The sequence below is a fragment of the Oryx dammah genome, unplaced genomic scaffold (genome assembly GCF_014754425.2).
Source record: "Oryx dammah isolate SB20612 unplaced genomic scaffold, SCBI_Odam_1.1 HiC_scaffold_19, whole genome shotgun sequence".
NCBI classification, from domain to species: domain Eukaryota; kingdom Metazoa; phylum Chordata; class Mammalia; order Artiodactyla; family Bovidae; genus Oryx; species Oryx dammah.
In genome coordinates, this window is record NW_024070203.1 from 66,750,984 (window position 1) to 66,768,135 (window position 17,152).

The 17,152-nt window shown below is 37.2% G+C and overlaps 1 protein-coding gene across 1 annotated transcript in view; it reads right to left on the bottom strand.

Moving 5' to 3' along the window:
* Positions 1-17,152, bottom strand: part of LOC120879074 (fibrocystin-L) — a 177,423-nt gene that overhangs the window by 93,529 nt on the left and 66,742 nt on the right. The window contains exons 24-34 of the mRNA XM_040262130.1: positions 15,224-15,371; positions 14,338-14,492; positions 11,961-12,083; positions 11,201-11,306; positions 8,290-8,400; positions 6,867-7,031; positions 5,818-5,939; positions 3,312-3,444; positions 1,444-1,639; positions 1,185-1,327; positions 586-690 (exon numbers count right to left, since the gene is read on the bottom strand). Coding sequence (XP_040118064.1) covers positions 586-690; positions 1,185-1,327; positions 1,444-1,639; positions 3,312-3,444; positions 5,818-5,939; positions 6,867-7,031; positions 8,290-8,400; positions 11,201-11,306; positions 11,961-12,083; positions 14,338-14,492; positions 15,224-15,371 — 1,507 coding nt within the window. The remainder of the gene's footprint in view (positions 1-585; positions 691-1,184; positions 1,328-1,443; positions 1,640-3,311; positions 3,445-5,817; positions 5,940-6,866; positions 7,032-8,289; positions 8,401-11,200; positions 11,307-11,960; positions 12,084-14,337; positions 14,493-15,223; positions 15,372-17,152) is intronic.

A 17,152-nucleotide genomic window follows, 5' to 3' on the forward strand; every position in this document is an offset into this window, starting at 1 on the left:
TTAACATTATAAAAATTTTATGTGTCTAACTCAAACACATAATAAAAATAAACAGAAATAATGGAAAGTGAGATAATGTGAAGCTAAGGAAAAAATAAATCACACAACTTCAAAACTGATGACTAAGAGACAATTTGCAAAAAATCGGAGTCAATAAACAAAATTGTTCAGAAATATCACATGGGGTTATTTTTAAAAGCTATGATCAATTCTTTAAACTCAAAAATTTTCTCAGGCATTGAGGCATGCAAAATTCTACATAATTTCAATTTGGATATTTATTTAGAAAGCCACAGTGGGAAACAAACTATAGTAATTCAGAAGGTTCTGTATGGCAATAAAACCAAATGGCAATTCCTGAACTTGGAAATTTTAAACCTAGCCTTCTTAGACTCAAGTCTACCACTGATTCATACTATATGTGGCCCCCTATGTCAAATGGATAAATTCTACACAAACTATAAACAAATTATACAAAGAAATAACAATACTTATGCTCTGAATACTCTGAAGTATTGTAAGTAAAAATCTAATTCCAAGGTAACATGCCTCCATTATTTACAACATATAAAGGCCATCTTATACCTGAATCTTCCCCATTGTTGGTAATTCTGAATACATTCCCTGTTGAATGTAGAACACATTTTATGACAGTTTCTGATGATGATGTCACATTGCAAGGGAAGGACCCTGGAAAGAATGAAGATGGGGGAAAAAAACATTTTCTCAAATAGTTTTTGAAAAATACAGAGATGAACCATAAGTAGTAGACAGTCAAACCCTACAAAAGCTCCAATTACACAAGTAGGATCTTTGGTACTTTTTTCTGATAGTAATTATGTTTGAGTACCGATTAGTTTTAGAACAGAGACCTCTCATTTAAAGTGTCTGATACACATTAAATATTCAGACTATTTATTGAAGATGGTGAAGGACAGTGAAGCCGGGAGTGCTCCAATCCATGGGGTTGCAAAGAGTTGGACACAACTGAGCAACTGAAAGCAATAACAAACTATCGAAATAAAAAACAGTTAATTTCTTTTTTACCAGCTAACCAAATACACTTAACCTTTTATACATTAATAGAAAATATGAAGCTTCCATGACAGAGAGTATTTGTGTAATAATTCAGCACCCACAGCACATCCTTTAAGATAAGAAATATAATAGGATGAAATTATTACCTAAAAGCACAGTGTTCTCAGTTGGGATCGTGCTGAATCCCAAACCCATTATAGTGATTTCAGTTCCACCATATAAGGAGCCTTTCTGTGGAAACATGTTGGTCACTTCCAATATATACTGTATAGAAGCACTTAACTTGTCTCTGCAAAAGAAAAATTAACAGCTATTTTGAGGAGCCTTCCATGGGGTCATGTTGCTTAACTCTACTTAGGACATGATTCATTTAAGAGAAAATAATTGAATATCTAATTACCATACCTTGTTGATGCGAAACCCCAGTTTCTGACTTCAACACAGATATCATGTTTTCCAGGAGACAACTTGGGCAAAAGGCATCTAATATCTGTGAAGTTCCGGTGCAGGACCTGGCAGGATTTACCTCCAACATAGACCTCCATGTATTGTGTCAGTTCATTTCCAAAGTTATAACCCTTAATCATTAAATTAACTTCTCCTATTAATTTAAAAGGAAAGAAAATTAAAAAAAAAGAGTCCATGTATTATCTAGTGCAAAATTTGAATGTTAAGTAAACCAACTCATCTCTTATCTTTCATTGGATTTAGGACATCCTAACACTTTGACTGCGTGGATCACAATAAACTGTGGAAAATTCTGAAAGAGATGGGAATACCAGACCACCTGACCTGCCTCTTGAGAAATCTATATGCAGGTCAGGAAGCAACAGAGAGAACTGGACATGGAACAACAGACTGGTTCCAAATAGGAAAAGGAGTACGTCAAAGCTGTATATTGTCACCCTGCTTATTTAACTTCTATGCAGAGTATATCATGAGAAACGCTGGGCTGGAAGAAGCACAAGCTGGAGACAAGATTGCCGGGAGAAATATCAATAACCTCAGATATGCATGTGACACCACTCTTATGGCAGAAAGTGAAGAGGAGTTAAAAAGCCTCTTGATGAAAGTGAAAGAGGAGAGTGAAAAAGTTGGCTTAAAGCTCAACATTCAGAAAACTAAGATCATGGCATCTGGTCCCATCACTTCATGGCAGATAGATGAGGAAACAGTGGAAACAGTGTCAGACTTTATTTTGGGGGGCTCCAAATCACTGCAGATGGTGATTGCAGCCATGAAATTAAAAGATGCTTACTCCTTGGAAGGAAACTTATGACCAACCTAGATAGCATATTGAAAAGCAGAGACATTACTTTGCCAACAAAGGTCCGTCTAGTCAAGGCTATGGTTTTTCCTGTGGTCATGTATGGATGTGAGAGTTGGACTGTGAAGAAAGCTGAGCGCTGAAGAATTGATGCTTTTGAACTGTGGTGTTGGAGAAGACTCTTGAGAGTCCCTTGCACTGCAAGGAGATCCAACCAGTCCATTTTAAAGGACATCAGTCCTGGGTGTTCATTGGAAGGACTGATGCTAAAGCTGAAACTCTAATACTTAGCCACCTCATGCGAAGAGTTGACTCATTGGAAAAGACTCTGATGCTGGGAGGGATTAGGGGCAGGAGGAGAAGGGGATGACAAAGGATGAGATGGCTGGATGGCATCACTGACTCAATGGACATGAGTTTGAGTGAACTCCGGGAGTTGGTGATGAACAGGGTAGCCTGGCATGCTGTGATTCATGGGGTCGCAAAGAGTCAGACATGACTGAGCGACTGAACTGAACTGATCTGTACACTTTCAGAGGTAAAAGAAAATCAATGAAAGAATTGATAGCTGCCAGAGGGAGATAAAACTCATGTTCAGTTGTTTAACAGGGAAAAGAAGATGGCAAAGAATTTTTTTTAATTTAAATTTTTCTTATTGAATATGTTCTAAGTGATAAACAGACCAGTTCATGGTTAAAAAAGAAAACCCGTGACAGGTTTTGCTTCAAGAAACATAACTGCAGGAGAAACTGCTTCAAAAGCCTGTCCAGAAATGGCACATGTAAATATATTATTATATATGTATTCTGTTCTGTTCTGTTCAGTCACCCAGTCACGTCCAACTCTTTGTGATCGCATAGACTGCAGCATGCCAGGCCTGTCACTCACCATCTCCCGAAGTTTGCTCAAGTTCATGTCCACTGCATCAGACAAATACATATATTGTCCAATGCACTGGATATACACATATATATCAAATGACTAATTTTATTGAAGAATTCCTTACCCAGTATTGTCCGTACTTTTGGACTAAAATCAGTTATAACTGGAGTCTGTAAACAACTATAACTATAAGCATTTTTTGCTGTGGCTTGAACTCCACTGGTAATAACTGTAATATCAACTGTACCCTCAATTTTCTGAAACAAGAGGGAAAAATAAAACAATTAGAAAATACTAAATGTTAAGATACAGAAATTCAATGGCTAAAAGCAAAAAGAATCTCTCAAAAATAAACCTTTAAAGATTTTTTTCCCCAAAGTCATTGAATCAGAGTAATTACCAGATACTTTGAAAGTTGTGATGTCAAAGGAGGAAAGTTATTGTAGCAAATGTAGGTTATATGTTTAAATTCTTAGATAAAGGTATATGATATAGTTGTTTTCTAATGCTGGGAGGGATTGGGGGCAGGAGGAGAAGGGGATGACAAAGGATGAGATGGCTCGATGGACGTGAGTCTGGGTGAACTCCGGGAGTTGGTGATGGACAGGGAGGCCTGGCGTGCTGTGATTCATGGGGTTACAAAGAATAGGACACGACTGAGCGACTGAACTGAACTGAACTGAACTGATGATCAATTCAAACACATCTACATTACTGGATTCCCCAGAGTTCTTCAATGTTTGGACAAGTGATTCTCTAATTAATAAAGCATATGATACTAAAATTTTTGAGTCTTTTGCTCTTAAAATAGGCTTGAATGAAACATGTATTCCTTTTCATGGACAAAGGACATTATTATATCTTTTGTTAACATGGTTCCAGGATCCAAGACTGAAACCTAAGAAAAATATGTGATGCTTGCACCTATACAGCATACAATTCCCAATTAGGAGAAACAGTTTCCCAGCATCTAGTATTTACTTAGTGCCCACTCAGTATTTAACTGAATGACATAATTTAAATGAAGTTTTAATTTGCTATATCCCCCAAATTCTTATCTCCATCATTCAGTCCAATACATGCTCAAACTCAGGGCTTCCCTAGTAGTTCAGCTGGTAAAGAATCCACCTGCAATGCAAGAGATCCCCATTTGATTCTTAGGTCGGGAAGATCCCTTGGAGAAGGGATAGGCTATCCACTCCAATATTCTTGGGCTTCTCTGGTGGCTCAGATGGTAAAGAATCTGCTTGCAATGTGGGAGACCTGGGTTCGATCCCTGGGTTTGGAAGATCCCCTGGAGAAGGGAATGGCTACCCACTCCAATATTCTGGCCTGGAGAATTCTATGGACAAAGGAGCCTGGCAGGCTGCAGTCCATGGGGTCATAAAGAGTCAGACGTGATTGAGCAACTTTCACTTCACATATCAACTACATAATAATATATACACTTAATTGCCTATAGCCTTAGATATTAGTCGGGGAAGGCAATGGCACCCCACTTTAGTACTCTTGCCTGGAAAATCCCACGGACGGAGGAGCCTGGTTGGCTGCAGTCCATGGGATCGCTAAAGAGTCGGACACGACTGAGTGACTTCACTTTCACTTTGACTTCACTTTCACTTTTCACTTTCATGCACTGGAGAAGGAAATGGCAACCCACTCCAGTGTTCTTGCCTGGAGAATCCCAGGGATGGGGGAGCTTGGTGGGCTGCCGTCTATGGGGCTGCACAGAGTTGGACATGACCGAAGTGACTTTACAGTAACAGTTAGATATTAGTGACTTAATTAATCATCCTTCTGCACACAGGACTTCCCTATTGGCTCAGACGGTAAAGTGTCTGTCTACAATGTGGGAGACCTGGGTTCGATCCCTGGGTTGGGAAGTTCCCTGGAGAAGGAAATGGCAACCCACTCCAGTACTCTTGCCTAGAAAATCCCATGGACGGAGAAGCCTGGTGTCCATGGGGTCGCAAAGAGTTGGACACGACTGAGCAACTTCACTTTCTGCACACCGCAAGTAAAACAGTTTTGGTTTAAATTTAAACACTATTTTTAAAAATAGAGGAACAATGGGTGGTCCTAAAATGTAAAATTCCATGGGAAAACTCACATTTTGTGTGTTTTGTCAACAAACTGAAACTTTAAGGCATTTAATGTATTTATATATTCCTTTAAAAAACCCAAAATGCCTAGAGTTGCTTCCATGAATTTTGTATACTATTTATTACTGGTATATTTTTTCATCCTTGGATTTTCCTGGTCAACTCCCATTCATCATCCTTCCACCTCTGACAAGACATGAACCTGCTCATGAAACTCTTCCCAACATCCTCTCCTCACTGTATTTTATCTTCACTTGTGTGTTTACTTCTATTATTTCAAATGAAACACACCATTTAACATTAGTTTATGTGTCTCTCTTCCTCAATGATGTTAAGTATCTAGATTGTGGAGATAATATTTTGTATTTGGATCTCGGCAGAAAAAAGTTGAAGAACTAATTTTAAAGACCGTAATGAACCTCTGCACTCATTAGGTAAATAAGGCATTTGTTTCACCCTCTACTGAGATGCCCCTTAATTCACACAATTTCAGAGTTAGAAAAGAATGACCAAAACTGGATGCCTTACTTTTGGTGTTCTGCAGGTTATTTTATTCAAATCCCCTTCAATTACATTGCAGGTTTCATTTCCGATTAATACCTTTGAATATTCATGAAAGCCAAATCCAGATACAGTCAGAAGAGTACCACCTTCATTAGTAAAAACACAAAATCAAGTAACAACAAAAACACAACAGATTAACAATAACAAAAAGACACTTTGGCAGTAATCTAACTCATCATTCAAGAATTGTCTAATCATCCAAGAGATGGGTTGGCAAGTACATCAAGGACCACATAGCCTGAGCTCCAGAGTCTGGAATTGTAAAGGGGCTGGGCTAGGTGACTGAATGAAATAACACATATTTGCAACGAACATTTGCTTCTGGACATTACTAGCAGCAACTGCTATTTTCCATAATGTCTTCTTCATCCTAAACAGAAATTATGCTATTTGTATTTATTCAACTAGTGGGAAATGAGAGTGAATTATTTTTAAGTAAATTAAAAACCCCCCAAAAATAAAAATAACCTAAAATATAAACACAGAACACACCCAAAAGATCAAGACCAAAGCACAAAATCCAAAACTAAGCATGATCAAACAAACAAGCAAACAAAACACAAAAGAAATAAAGCAAGACTGGAAAAATGCGTTATTTTCTTTCATCTTCTGCATCAGCCTCCCTTTCCCCCATTTATTCCTGGAACTTTTTCTGGGTCAAGTAGCTCCACTGAGACTGTGATTACAAATGGAGCAGTTGGTAAGCAGAATAATAACTAATAAATCTTATCTTGACATAATTAATGAGCTTATTATAGAAACATGTAATAATTGATGATATTAATTCAATAACCTAAGACGTAGTAGAAGCAGTCACCCTGACTTGTGCTTCATAAGAAACAAAAGAATTAGTCATCCAGGCAATCACTGTGCCTTCCGAATGAGGTGTTTCCTTTGTTCTGTACGAGGAAGGTTTGGAGTCCTCTCCCTTCACCCTGTTCTAGAAATAGCTCCATGAAATGAATAATGGAAATATAGGCAATTTCCCTTTGTTTGAAACAATTAACTGTTACCTGCGAGGCTTCCAGAAGCAGGCCAGATGTGTGAGATCTGACTCTGATAAATGAAGTGGAATCCCTTCTCCTCTACATTCCATGCTAGTCCAACATCAGCGATGGACACAGCAACGGGGAAATGTCCAGCACTTCCGTTCAGAAGCTGGCATTTGATCTCATTTTCTTGTGATAAAAGAAGAAGAAAATGGTCAAGAAATGTTTCTGTTGTATAAAATTACTGAAATTTTATGTTTGCAAAAATAAAAGTGGCCTTCATTTTTATATTCCAAAGAAACATATCTGAAGAAAACTACTCATATATTAATGGGAGGAAAACCTTTACAATCTACCTAATGCTATGAATCAGACCCTCCCAGAAAAAGAGTAAGGTAAAATAAGAATGAGGGCAGAGTAAACAATTTGCTCCTGAGTACTACTGTGGCAAAAAAAGTTATGATAATAACAATTTTAAATCCTAATATATAAGGTAATTTATATCAATAATTTAAAGATTTTGGTCCAATAAATTGTTTATGTCACAAACTGAGTAAAATACTAGGTTTCAACAAGAAAAGCAATCAAAAACTAAGTGAAAAAACCTATTCTTCATTTAGAACAGTATATATGTATTTATAGTACAGTGCACATCATCACCATCATTGTTATTGTTATATATAATATAATAATATTGGATATTAGGTCTCAAGAATCCATAGAAGATGCACATTTAAAGCAATTTAAATGAGGAATTTCCCTGGGGGTCCGGTGGTTAAGACTCTGTGCTTCTAAGGCAGGAGGCACAGGTTTGATACCTGGTCAGGGAACTAAGATCCCCATGCCACGTGATGCAAAGGAAAAAGACTTAAATGATACAGAAGATGAATTTGCTTATATAATCTAAACTTACTAAAATTAAGGAAAATAACTAGGATCATGAAAGAGAATTTTTAGGTAAATAAATAGTTATGTTCCTCATTTCCATGAGTAGAAAGTATCAATGATATTTAAGTTCTATATTAATGTGTAGAGGTTCTTCTGGACTATTAAGTCCAGGAAGATGGCTATGGCCTCTTGCTATGACTAATGTGACATTTTCAAAGCATGAGCAGAGGGCATCATGGAATATCAGAGCAGCAATCTATGTGTTTTTGTGTTCCAGAGACATAGCAAAGAAGGAAAGATTTCGTATAATCTCTTCATGAGGGGAAAAAGAACAAAAATCATCTGTTATGGATAGAGGTACTACACAACAGTGCAAGAATTAGTCTGTGGTTATAACCAAAGATTAAAAAGATAAGGTATTTATCTAGAGGACTTTCCCAATTTCATGACCACAAAGGAACTCTGTAGGCAAATTATTATTGTAACACTGCTCTTTGATTCTATTTTCTCTTATAGAAAAACAGTTAGACTCAAAAATAATCATTTTAAAAGAACCTACCACTCAGAGAAAGAAGAGAGCAACCTGCTGGCCCAACTGAGACTGAGACAGATGAACTAGGAGAAAATCCTGAACCTGAGATGGTTAGAATTGTGCTTTCTTCATAGGACCCTGAAAATGATAAATATAAATGACAATATTAAAATGACAAAACATAGAATCTGTTGCTTGAAATCAGATATTTCGGAGGAAAATGACCCTACCTTCTAAAATATATAAATAATAAACCTTTAAGCAAGCAGAGAAAAAAGACATTTATTTAGCAATGGTATTTTTTTCCCATTTTATTACTGCACATTGCTTCATGTTTGGAATTTGTGTGTTGATAGAGATTAGTGGAGAGAATTATCTGACTCAAAGTATGGAATGATATAAGTAAAGGAAAATTATTCTTATGACAAAGAAATTAAACAGACATCTCCATATGGTAACTTAGACTATGACAGAACTGCCATCACAAACTCATGAAAAAAGAATAAACTGTACAAGTAATGTAGTGGACATTTTCCGTTTGAAATAAGATATGATTACTTAAGCTGGAATGACACCAATCCTAAAGTGCCTGGGCTATTCCAGGCTTATACTCTCTGGCCCAGGATCTTATACTGAATGTTTTCCATTGACTCTTAAGGTATCCAGATTTGATCGATTAATGAAATGGTCACCCTACTTATATAACATCACACACAACATAGATTTCACATGGATTTAAATAGCTAAGAATGAAAAGTCAAAACTTCAAAATTTTAGAAAAAAACATAGTCAAATATCTTAAAGACTTTCATGTAGAGATGGATTTGGTAAGATACAAAAAGCCATGGTTAACCATAAAGGAAAACATACACAAATTAAACGTTTCCATGAACAAGATATGAAAACAAATCATAAGTGATACACTAGGACATGTGTAAAGAATTGACAAACATAATATATAATACACAGTGCAAGTTGATAGAAAAAAGACAATCTGGTAAATGGATAAAAGATGTTAACAAGCAATTTGCAGAAGAAGAAATAATCTAAATGTCCAAGAAACATAGAAGATGTTCCTGTACATTACTAACCAGGGAATAGACAACATAAAAACAATGATGAGATAACTTCTTACACTCACCAGGTTGACCAAAATTAGAAAACTCATATTATTAACTGTTGGCAAAGGTGTGGATAATATGATGCTCTCATACCCACTGGAGGTACAATCAGTTAGGGGAGCAATTTGGCCACCTAATGAAGTGAATACACATATACCTAGTAATCCACACGTAGGATGCAAATCCTAAAGAAGTTCTAGCATGTATGTTATAGTAGATTTGCTTACGAAAGTTCAATACAGTCATGGGCAAAAACAAAAAAACTTGTAAACAGTCTAAATGTCCATCAATAGAGGAACAAATAAATTGGTTTGTCTATGAAGTATTTTAAACTGATTAATTATATATGCATAAAACCATATATTTCTCAGAACAAATGCTGGATGACAAAAGTAAGGTGGAAGTGATACATACAATGAAATAGCTCATGGATAAACTTAAAAAACTGGAAAAATTACCATGTCTGTGTTATACACAAAGGGTAATTAAAATGGCATGGAAGAATACAGACAAAATTAATTGTTGTGCTTGCCTCTGGGGAAGGTGGAAGGGCACTTGCTCTGAGCATAGTGCTTAGAGACAACTATAACTGTTCCTATAATATTTTCTTTCTGATGGTTAGAAGTAAATATGACAAGTGTTAACAGCTGTTAAATTTTCATTGGAGAGAAAATGGGTGTTTTTAATAGCATTATTTATACTTACTTTTTAAATTACTTTTACATTTAAAATGTGGCAAAAGGTACTTCACATTAACTGAGTAAGAAATATTATCTTCAAGAATTAAAAGTGGAAATCCATTACAAAATACAGAAATGTATTCAAAAACAAGAATACCAAGGTGGAATTTAAAAGTGGAAATCCATTACAAAATAAAGGATGGATTCAAAAATAAGAATATCAAAGGACTAAAACAAAATTAAAGTTCATGAAATCTTTATTCTTGAGAGTTCTGAAGGTTTTACAGTAGTGATACTAACTTTGGGATAACATGAATTTATATATGATACTATAAAAAGGTATTAGTATAATAATTACATTAAAAAGTACTATGAACAGTATTATAACAATTATAATACTATGATAAAAGTCTGAAGAATATATTCTTTCAACATAATAATGTGATATTTTAAAGATTTCAGTGGGTTTTTTTTTGCTTGCTGACATAATTAGCAGGTGAGTTTTCCTACTGGCCATCAATACTAAATAAGTGATTACAGTATCTGAGCTTATCTTTCTGTCTGAAAAAAAGCCATCCCTTACAATCCTTAGTCAATCTGTTTACTTCAACCCTTGGGAGTTCAGACATAAAGTGTAATCATATTTTTTAAAAGCAATCACATACCATGAAAGTGTTTCATGATGCGTCCCTCTAGACTGAGTTCTTGGCAATAATTTTTCTTTCTCTTATTCTCAAATCTAGGGCCTAATTGTTTTCTTTTACTAAACAGCAGCTGTCCTGTTACTGATCTTTTAGTATTATATCTCCTAGGAGAAGTGGTCTCATATGATGAAAGATTCCAGTTAAAACCCTAGCTAGTAGAGTTTAACAAAACTGCCTCAATATCAGAAATCTTAGATATTGATTTTAACTTGGTGAAACGGGAAAAGTAGAATACTAGTGAGTCCAATGTCAACACTGATATTTTTCCCAAAGAAAATTAATGATCTTTCCATAGCTTTCTGATTTGATACATTTTTTTCACTATGTAGAACTGTCTGCTTGCCTTAGTTAGAAATTAAAAACCACTATCAGAGTTTACATTTTTGCTAACTGTCTTCCACCCTACACTCCAAATTCGAAAGCAAGAGATTACCTTGGGAAGGGTTTATGGCCCAAATTTGAGGAGTAGTTGTGGGCTCCCATGTAAACCCACAGTTGCCTGAACATTTAGCTGGAATTTCATTGACATAGACTTCAACCTACAAATAAACAAACGCAGAGATAAGAGAGGTAGTGCGGTTAAACAGAATATATATAGGATTTAGAAAAGTAATAGAATTTTGCTAGTTTGCTGGTTTCCAGAAATTAGTCTATTCTACTCATACTTTTTCTACTTTGACACTTCATTGACTCATTCTACAAATGTGTCCATTATATCAGACACAGCTGTAAATGGACAAGTACATTTAACAAAACAGATGACATTCCTGTTGTCACTCAACTTACATTCTAGCAGAGAGTTGCATAAGGCTATAAATTTACCAAAAAAAGTAAATGAACATTATGCCCTGGGGGTAATTACAAAGGTTGCTCTTGAGAAAGTCATTTAAACTCCTTACTCTTTAACTCCCTCTCAGTAAGTGGTAAGGTTAATAATCGCTTTACAGAGACACAACAAAGATTAAATGAAAGGATATATTTTCAACACCAACAGCAGAGCTTAAAATCCATTTTTATCATAAAGAAAATATTAATAATTTTCCCAAAAGTCATGAAATAATATTATTGAATTGATCCTCTGTTAACAAATAGTCACATGAAAATAAAGATGTCATCTCTTCAATTTTACTGGGTCTTAAATTTATTACAAAATAGTTATATGTTTAAAATTATGAAGAAACTTTTAAAAATACCTGTGGCTGTTTGCTGGGTGTACGAAGTAGGTCTCCCGGTACGCGCTGTCTGAATAAGCCACCTTCCTTTATCTTTGTAACCGTCATGTTAGCATTTTCTCCAAAAATGTTGGAATCGTTGATCTAGTTTTAGATAAGACTATTTTACTAGAAATGTTATGATAAATATGACCACACCAGTTTTTCTCTTTAAACTTAAGCATGGTTAAAAGTGAAATGCCAGAAGATTAAAAAATTTCAAAACCATTTGGTCACATTTTTGAAAAAGAAGTCTCTTCAAAAATGATCATAAATCTATCAAAGAAAAAACTGGTAACATCATAGCATTACCATATATTGCAGCAGTCACAACTTGAATTAAATGACTAAAATTAACTTGAATATTTAGAATAAAATATGTCTGAGAAACATGAATTTATTAATTTGATTTTGTCAAAATAGTCTATGCTTTTTCTGAAAATGACCATTTTGATAAAAGATTCTTAAATAATTGAAAAAATGTGGTCTTCTTTCCACCCAAAAGTCAAGTTTCCCCTTTAGCAGTTTTGGCCTCTGACTACCCCTGGTTTTTCATCTACCATTTTCTGCCAATGGTAAAAATGAAACCAAATCGGATCCATAGGCATACTTTGGTCATTCCAAAGCTGCACTGTTAACACGGTGGCCTTCTGATGCATACAGAGGCCAGAAAAGAGATGGAGCCTTCATGGTAGGTCTGTGGGGGCAAAAGGGGCCAGGAGCAGAAGTGATGAACAAGCAGAGGAGACTGGTCAGGGAAGAGCGAAGGGAGAGAGCACAGACACCCGCAGAGGCACCAAGGGGACATCGGTCATTAGAGATGTCTCAGTTACAGGATTTTCTAATTTCAGGAACATGTCTAATTCTAGGAAACATGTCCAGTTTCAGGACATGTGCTTTCTTAAAATAAGGCCCACACCTGTATGACATCCATACAGTCTATGGCATATTATATTCTATGTTTATATACTTCTTTGAGTCTCCTCTGTTATTTTCCCAAAGCAGTTTTGCATTTTTTTCCACCTTTTGTCAAGGACGTCTTTTCAGGTGAATATATGTGAGTCTATACATGGCTGCCGGAGAAGGCAATGGCACCCCACTCCAGTACTCTTGCCTGGAAAATGCCATGGACAGAGGAGCCTGGTAGGCTGCAGTCCATGGGGTTGCAAAGAGTTGGATACGACAGCGACTTCACTTTGACTTTTCACTTTCATGCATTGGAGAAGGAAATGGCAACCCACTCCAGTGTTCTTGCCTGGAGAATCCTAGGGACGTTAGAGCCTGGTGGGCTGCCGTCTATGGGGTCGCACAGAGTCGGACGCGACTGAAGCGACTTAGCAGCAGCTGCAGCAGCATACCTGGCTGCACAGTATTCATGCTAAGTTTGTGTCATTTTAACAACTATTTTTCTCTTGATGGGGATTTGGTTTCATTTTTACCATTGGCAGAAAATATAACTTCATCAGTTTCTAGGTTTTTTTTTTTTCTTTTTTTACTATTACAAATAATGCTGCATTGACTAACTCTGTGCCTATCTCATTTCCTATTTGTATTATTATTTCAGTAGAATGGAGTTATAGATCTGAAATGGCTGAATCATAAGGTTTATGTGTTCAGATGCAAATAAATTATCCTCCAAATGGGCTTACTGATTTTACTGTCTCACCAATAGTACATGAGGATAAGAATGCCTCTCACACTCTCATCATCACTAGAAAGCACAGTTTTGATGTTTACCATCTGAGCCCAGACCCTTCCCCTTGACATATTCTAAATGTGACTTGCCTCCCGTACTCCCAACCACACTCTAAGCGAACGTCATTAGATGAGCACTTAAGTGTGGCTCTGTTATGAACTTGAAAAGGTCATCTTTGGAACCAGAAAACTATCCAAGGACCCAGAATACAGCTCTAGTGAATAGACAGAATTATAGACAGCAAGGCAGATTATGCTTGGCCCCCCGGACAGTATACCCCCAGGACACCCTCCCCTTTACACAATGCCTTCCCTCACAGTTTACACAGATTTAGTGCTGAGACTGGCCCTGCCTGTGCTCTTCCTGCCCCTGTCAAGGGTCTTCTAATCCATATATTCCTGAACTTCCCCCAAAGGATGTAAGGCATAAAGCACCAACAGCTGTTCTCCACAAAAGAGAATACCTGGTCAACTTAATTTTGAATAATCTTCTTTCCCTCAATTTCCTTTTATGGAAAGGAATGGAAAGGAATTCCTTGAATGTTTAGTCTATCATTTGCACTTTTAAAATACACACAGTCTCCAGGTCTGTTTGGCATGAGGCAGGGTGCAAATAAGCAAAGAACACACAGAAGAAAACAAAACCCAGGTGATGTGAGGGAACCTGCAGGAGCGGCTGCTTTCCACATGTACTTCTCCACTTGACATGCCATGAGTATCCAGCACAGTCTCCCTCTCGGGTCACTGAGACTTGTCCCACTTCTTCTAGACTCTGGAGAGCAAACTGCAAATCTGTGGCCGACACGGCAGCGGGGATACCTGCATTCACAGAAGGACGGCAAACAGCGGGAATCAAAAATTCACAAAACCGTGATCACTCTTGTACATGCTAAGCTGCTTCAGTCGTGCCTGACTCCCTGCGACCCTATGGACTGTAGCCCACCAGGCCCCTCTGTCCATGGGATTCTCCAGGCAAGAATACTGGAGTGGGTTGCCATGCCCTTCTCCAGGGGATCTTCCCCACCCAGGGATCGAACCCACATCTCATACGACTCCTGCATTGCAGGCAGATTCTTTACCGCTGAGCCATTGGGGAAGACTCATGGTCACCTTTATACATTAGATGTAGTTTATCACTTGTAAACCAACTGTTCTCCTCCAATATGGAAAAAAATGAAATTTCCATATTGCTTATGCAACAAATTTACATATGTCTTAGAAACAAAAATTACATGAGTTATGTACCTCAGACATTGATCCTTGGCTCAAATACTTAAAAGAAAAACAATTTCACAGGTAATCAAAAAGCTATGGACATAAAAGAGAAACAAACTTTTGGGAATTTAACCTAGGGTATCTGGTGAGGTGATGAAGAAAACATGAAAATGTCATTTGTTCTCAATAATTTAGTCTTACATTAATGAAGATTTCAACTTTATAAATTACATAAAGAAATAATACTAAAAAGAAATACACTGAAATGTTTATGATGGTTATCTAGATCAGTATAGTTCAACAGATAGACTGAAGTTACGGACTTTTTCGTGTACCTGTGAGAACACGTCCATACGCGTAAATGTCAAAGCTGCCACTGAGAGGTGGAGATGCTGCTTGAATTCTTTGAATACGAATCTTTGACTCCCCGGGCCAGTTATTTCCTCTATAAACAGACTCATTCTCTGTGTCATTTGTGATTCTCTAATTTCCAAAATAAATATTGATAAAATGGTTAAATATAACAATGGTGAACACGATTTCTATTTCACCAGGGTACAATCCTGTGACATGACATAAATGAGCCTCAGGTATTCAGGACTCCTCAGAACATTAAGGAGAGTCACATAAATCAACACAGGTCATACCGACATGGCTGCGCTAACGAGGCTCAAGTCAACGCAGTCACCTGCGCAGCAATCAGCTGGAACCACAGTAATACCTCATTAATTCAGAGAGTGCCCACCATCACTCAAGGAACAAATATTGATTGAGCAGGCATTCTGTGCAAGGTACAAGGCTAATCACATTGGGTGGTGAAGCAAAGAAATATGAAACATGGTCTTGGCTATCAAAAAATTAAAACCTTTTTAGAGAAATAACATACAGAAACTTGAAAACTTAACTAATGATATAAAGAAATATATGATCAATACAGTGCCTAATCCAGACTCAGGAAATACCTGTCTAATGTTAAGTGCCAATGTTGAGTGCCAAGTGACAGAAGCAATGTGTGCGATAAACATTCATAGATTGTAACTCTAATAGTTAAGATGATATTCTCTGGCTGCTGATCCCTGTTAATCTTGTGGAATTTAAAGTTATAAGTCCTATCACCCACACAAACGAGCAAATATAAGTTCAAAAGGCATGTGCAAGAATGATCAGAGCAGCTTTATTTATAATAATCCCAAACTGGAAATAGTGCAAAAGTCCATCAACAGAATAGATAAATTGTTCTATGTTAACACCATGGAATACTGTACAGGAAAAAGAACAAACTTCAGCTAGCTGTATGCAACAACATGAATCTCATAATATCAAACAAAAGAGTACATCAGTTCAGTCACTCAGTTGTGTCCGACTCTTTGCGACCCCATGAATCGCAGCACACCAGGCCTCCCTGTCCATCACCATCTCCTGGAGTTCACTCTGACTCACGTCCATCGAGTCCATGATGCCATCCAGCCATCTCATCCTCGGTCGTCCCCTTCTCCTCCTGCCCCCAATCCCTTCCAGCATCAGAGTCTTTTCCAATGAGTCAACTCTTCACATGAGGTGGCCAAAGTACTGGAGTTTCAGCTTTAGCATCAGTCCTTCCAAAGAAATCCCAGGGCTGATCTCCTTCAGAATGGACTGGTTGGATCTCCTTGCAGTCCAAGGGACTCTCAAGAGTCTTCTCCAACACCACAGTTCAAAAGCATCAATACTTCGGCGCTCAGCCTTCTTCACAGTCCAACTCTCACATCCATACATGACCACAGGAAAAACCATAGCCTTGACTAGACGGACCTTAGTCGGCAAAGTAATGTCTCTGCTTTTCAATATGCTGTCTAGGTTGGTCATAAGTTTCCTTCCAAGGAGTAAGCGTCTTTTAATTTCATGGCTGCAGTCACCATCTGCATTGATTTTGGAGCCCAAAAAATAAAGTCTGACACTGTTTCCACTGTTTCCCCATCTATTTCCCATGAAGTGATGGGACCGGATGCCATGATCTTCGTTTTCTGAGTGTTGAGCTTTAAGCCAACTTTTTCACTCTCCTCTTTCACTTTCATCAAGAGGCTTTTTAGCGCCTCTTCACTTTCTGCCATAAAGGTGGTGTCATCTGCATATATGAGGTTATTGATATTTCTCCCGGCAGTCTTCATTCCAGCTTGTGTTTCTTCCAGTCCAGCATTTCTCATGATGTACTCTGCATAGAAGTTAAATAAGCAGGGTGACAATATACAGCCTTGATGTACTCCTTTTCCTATTTGGAACCAGTC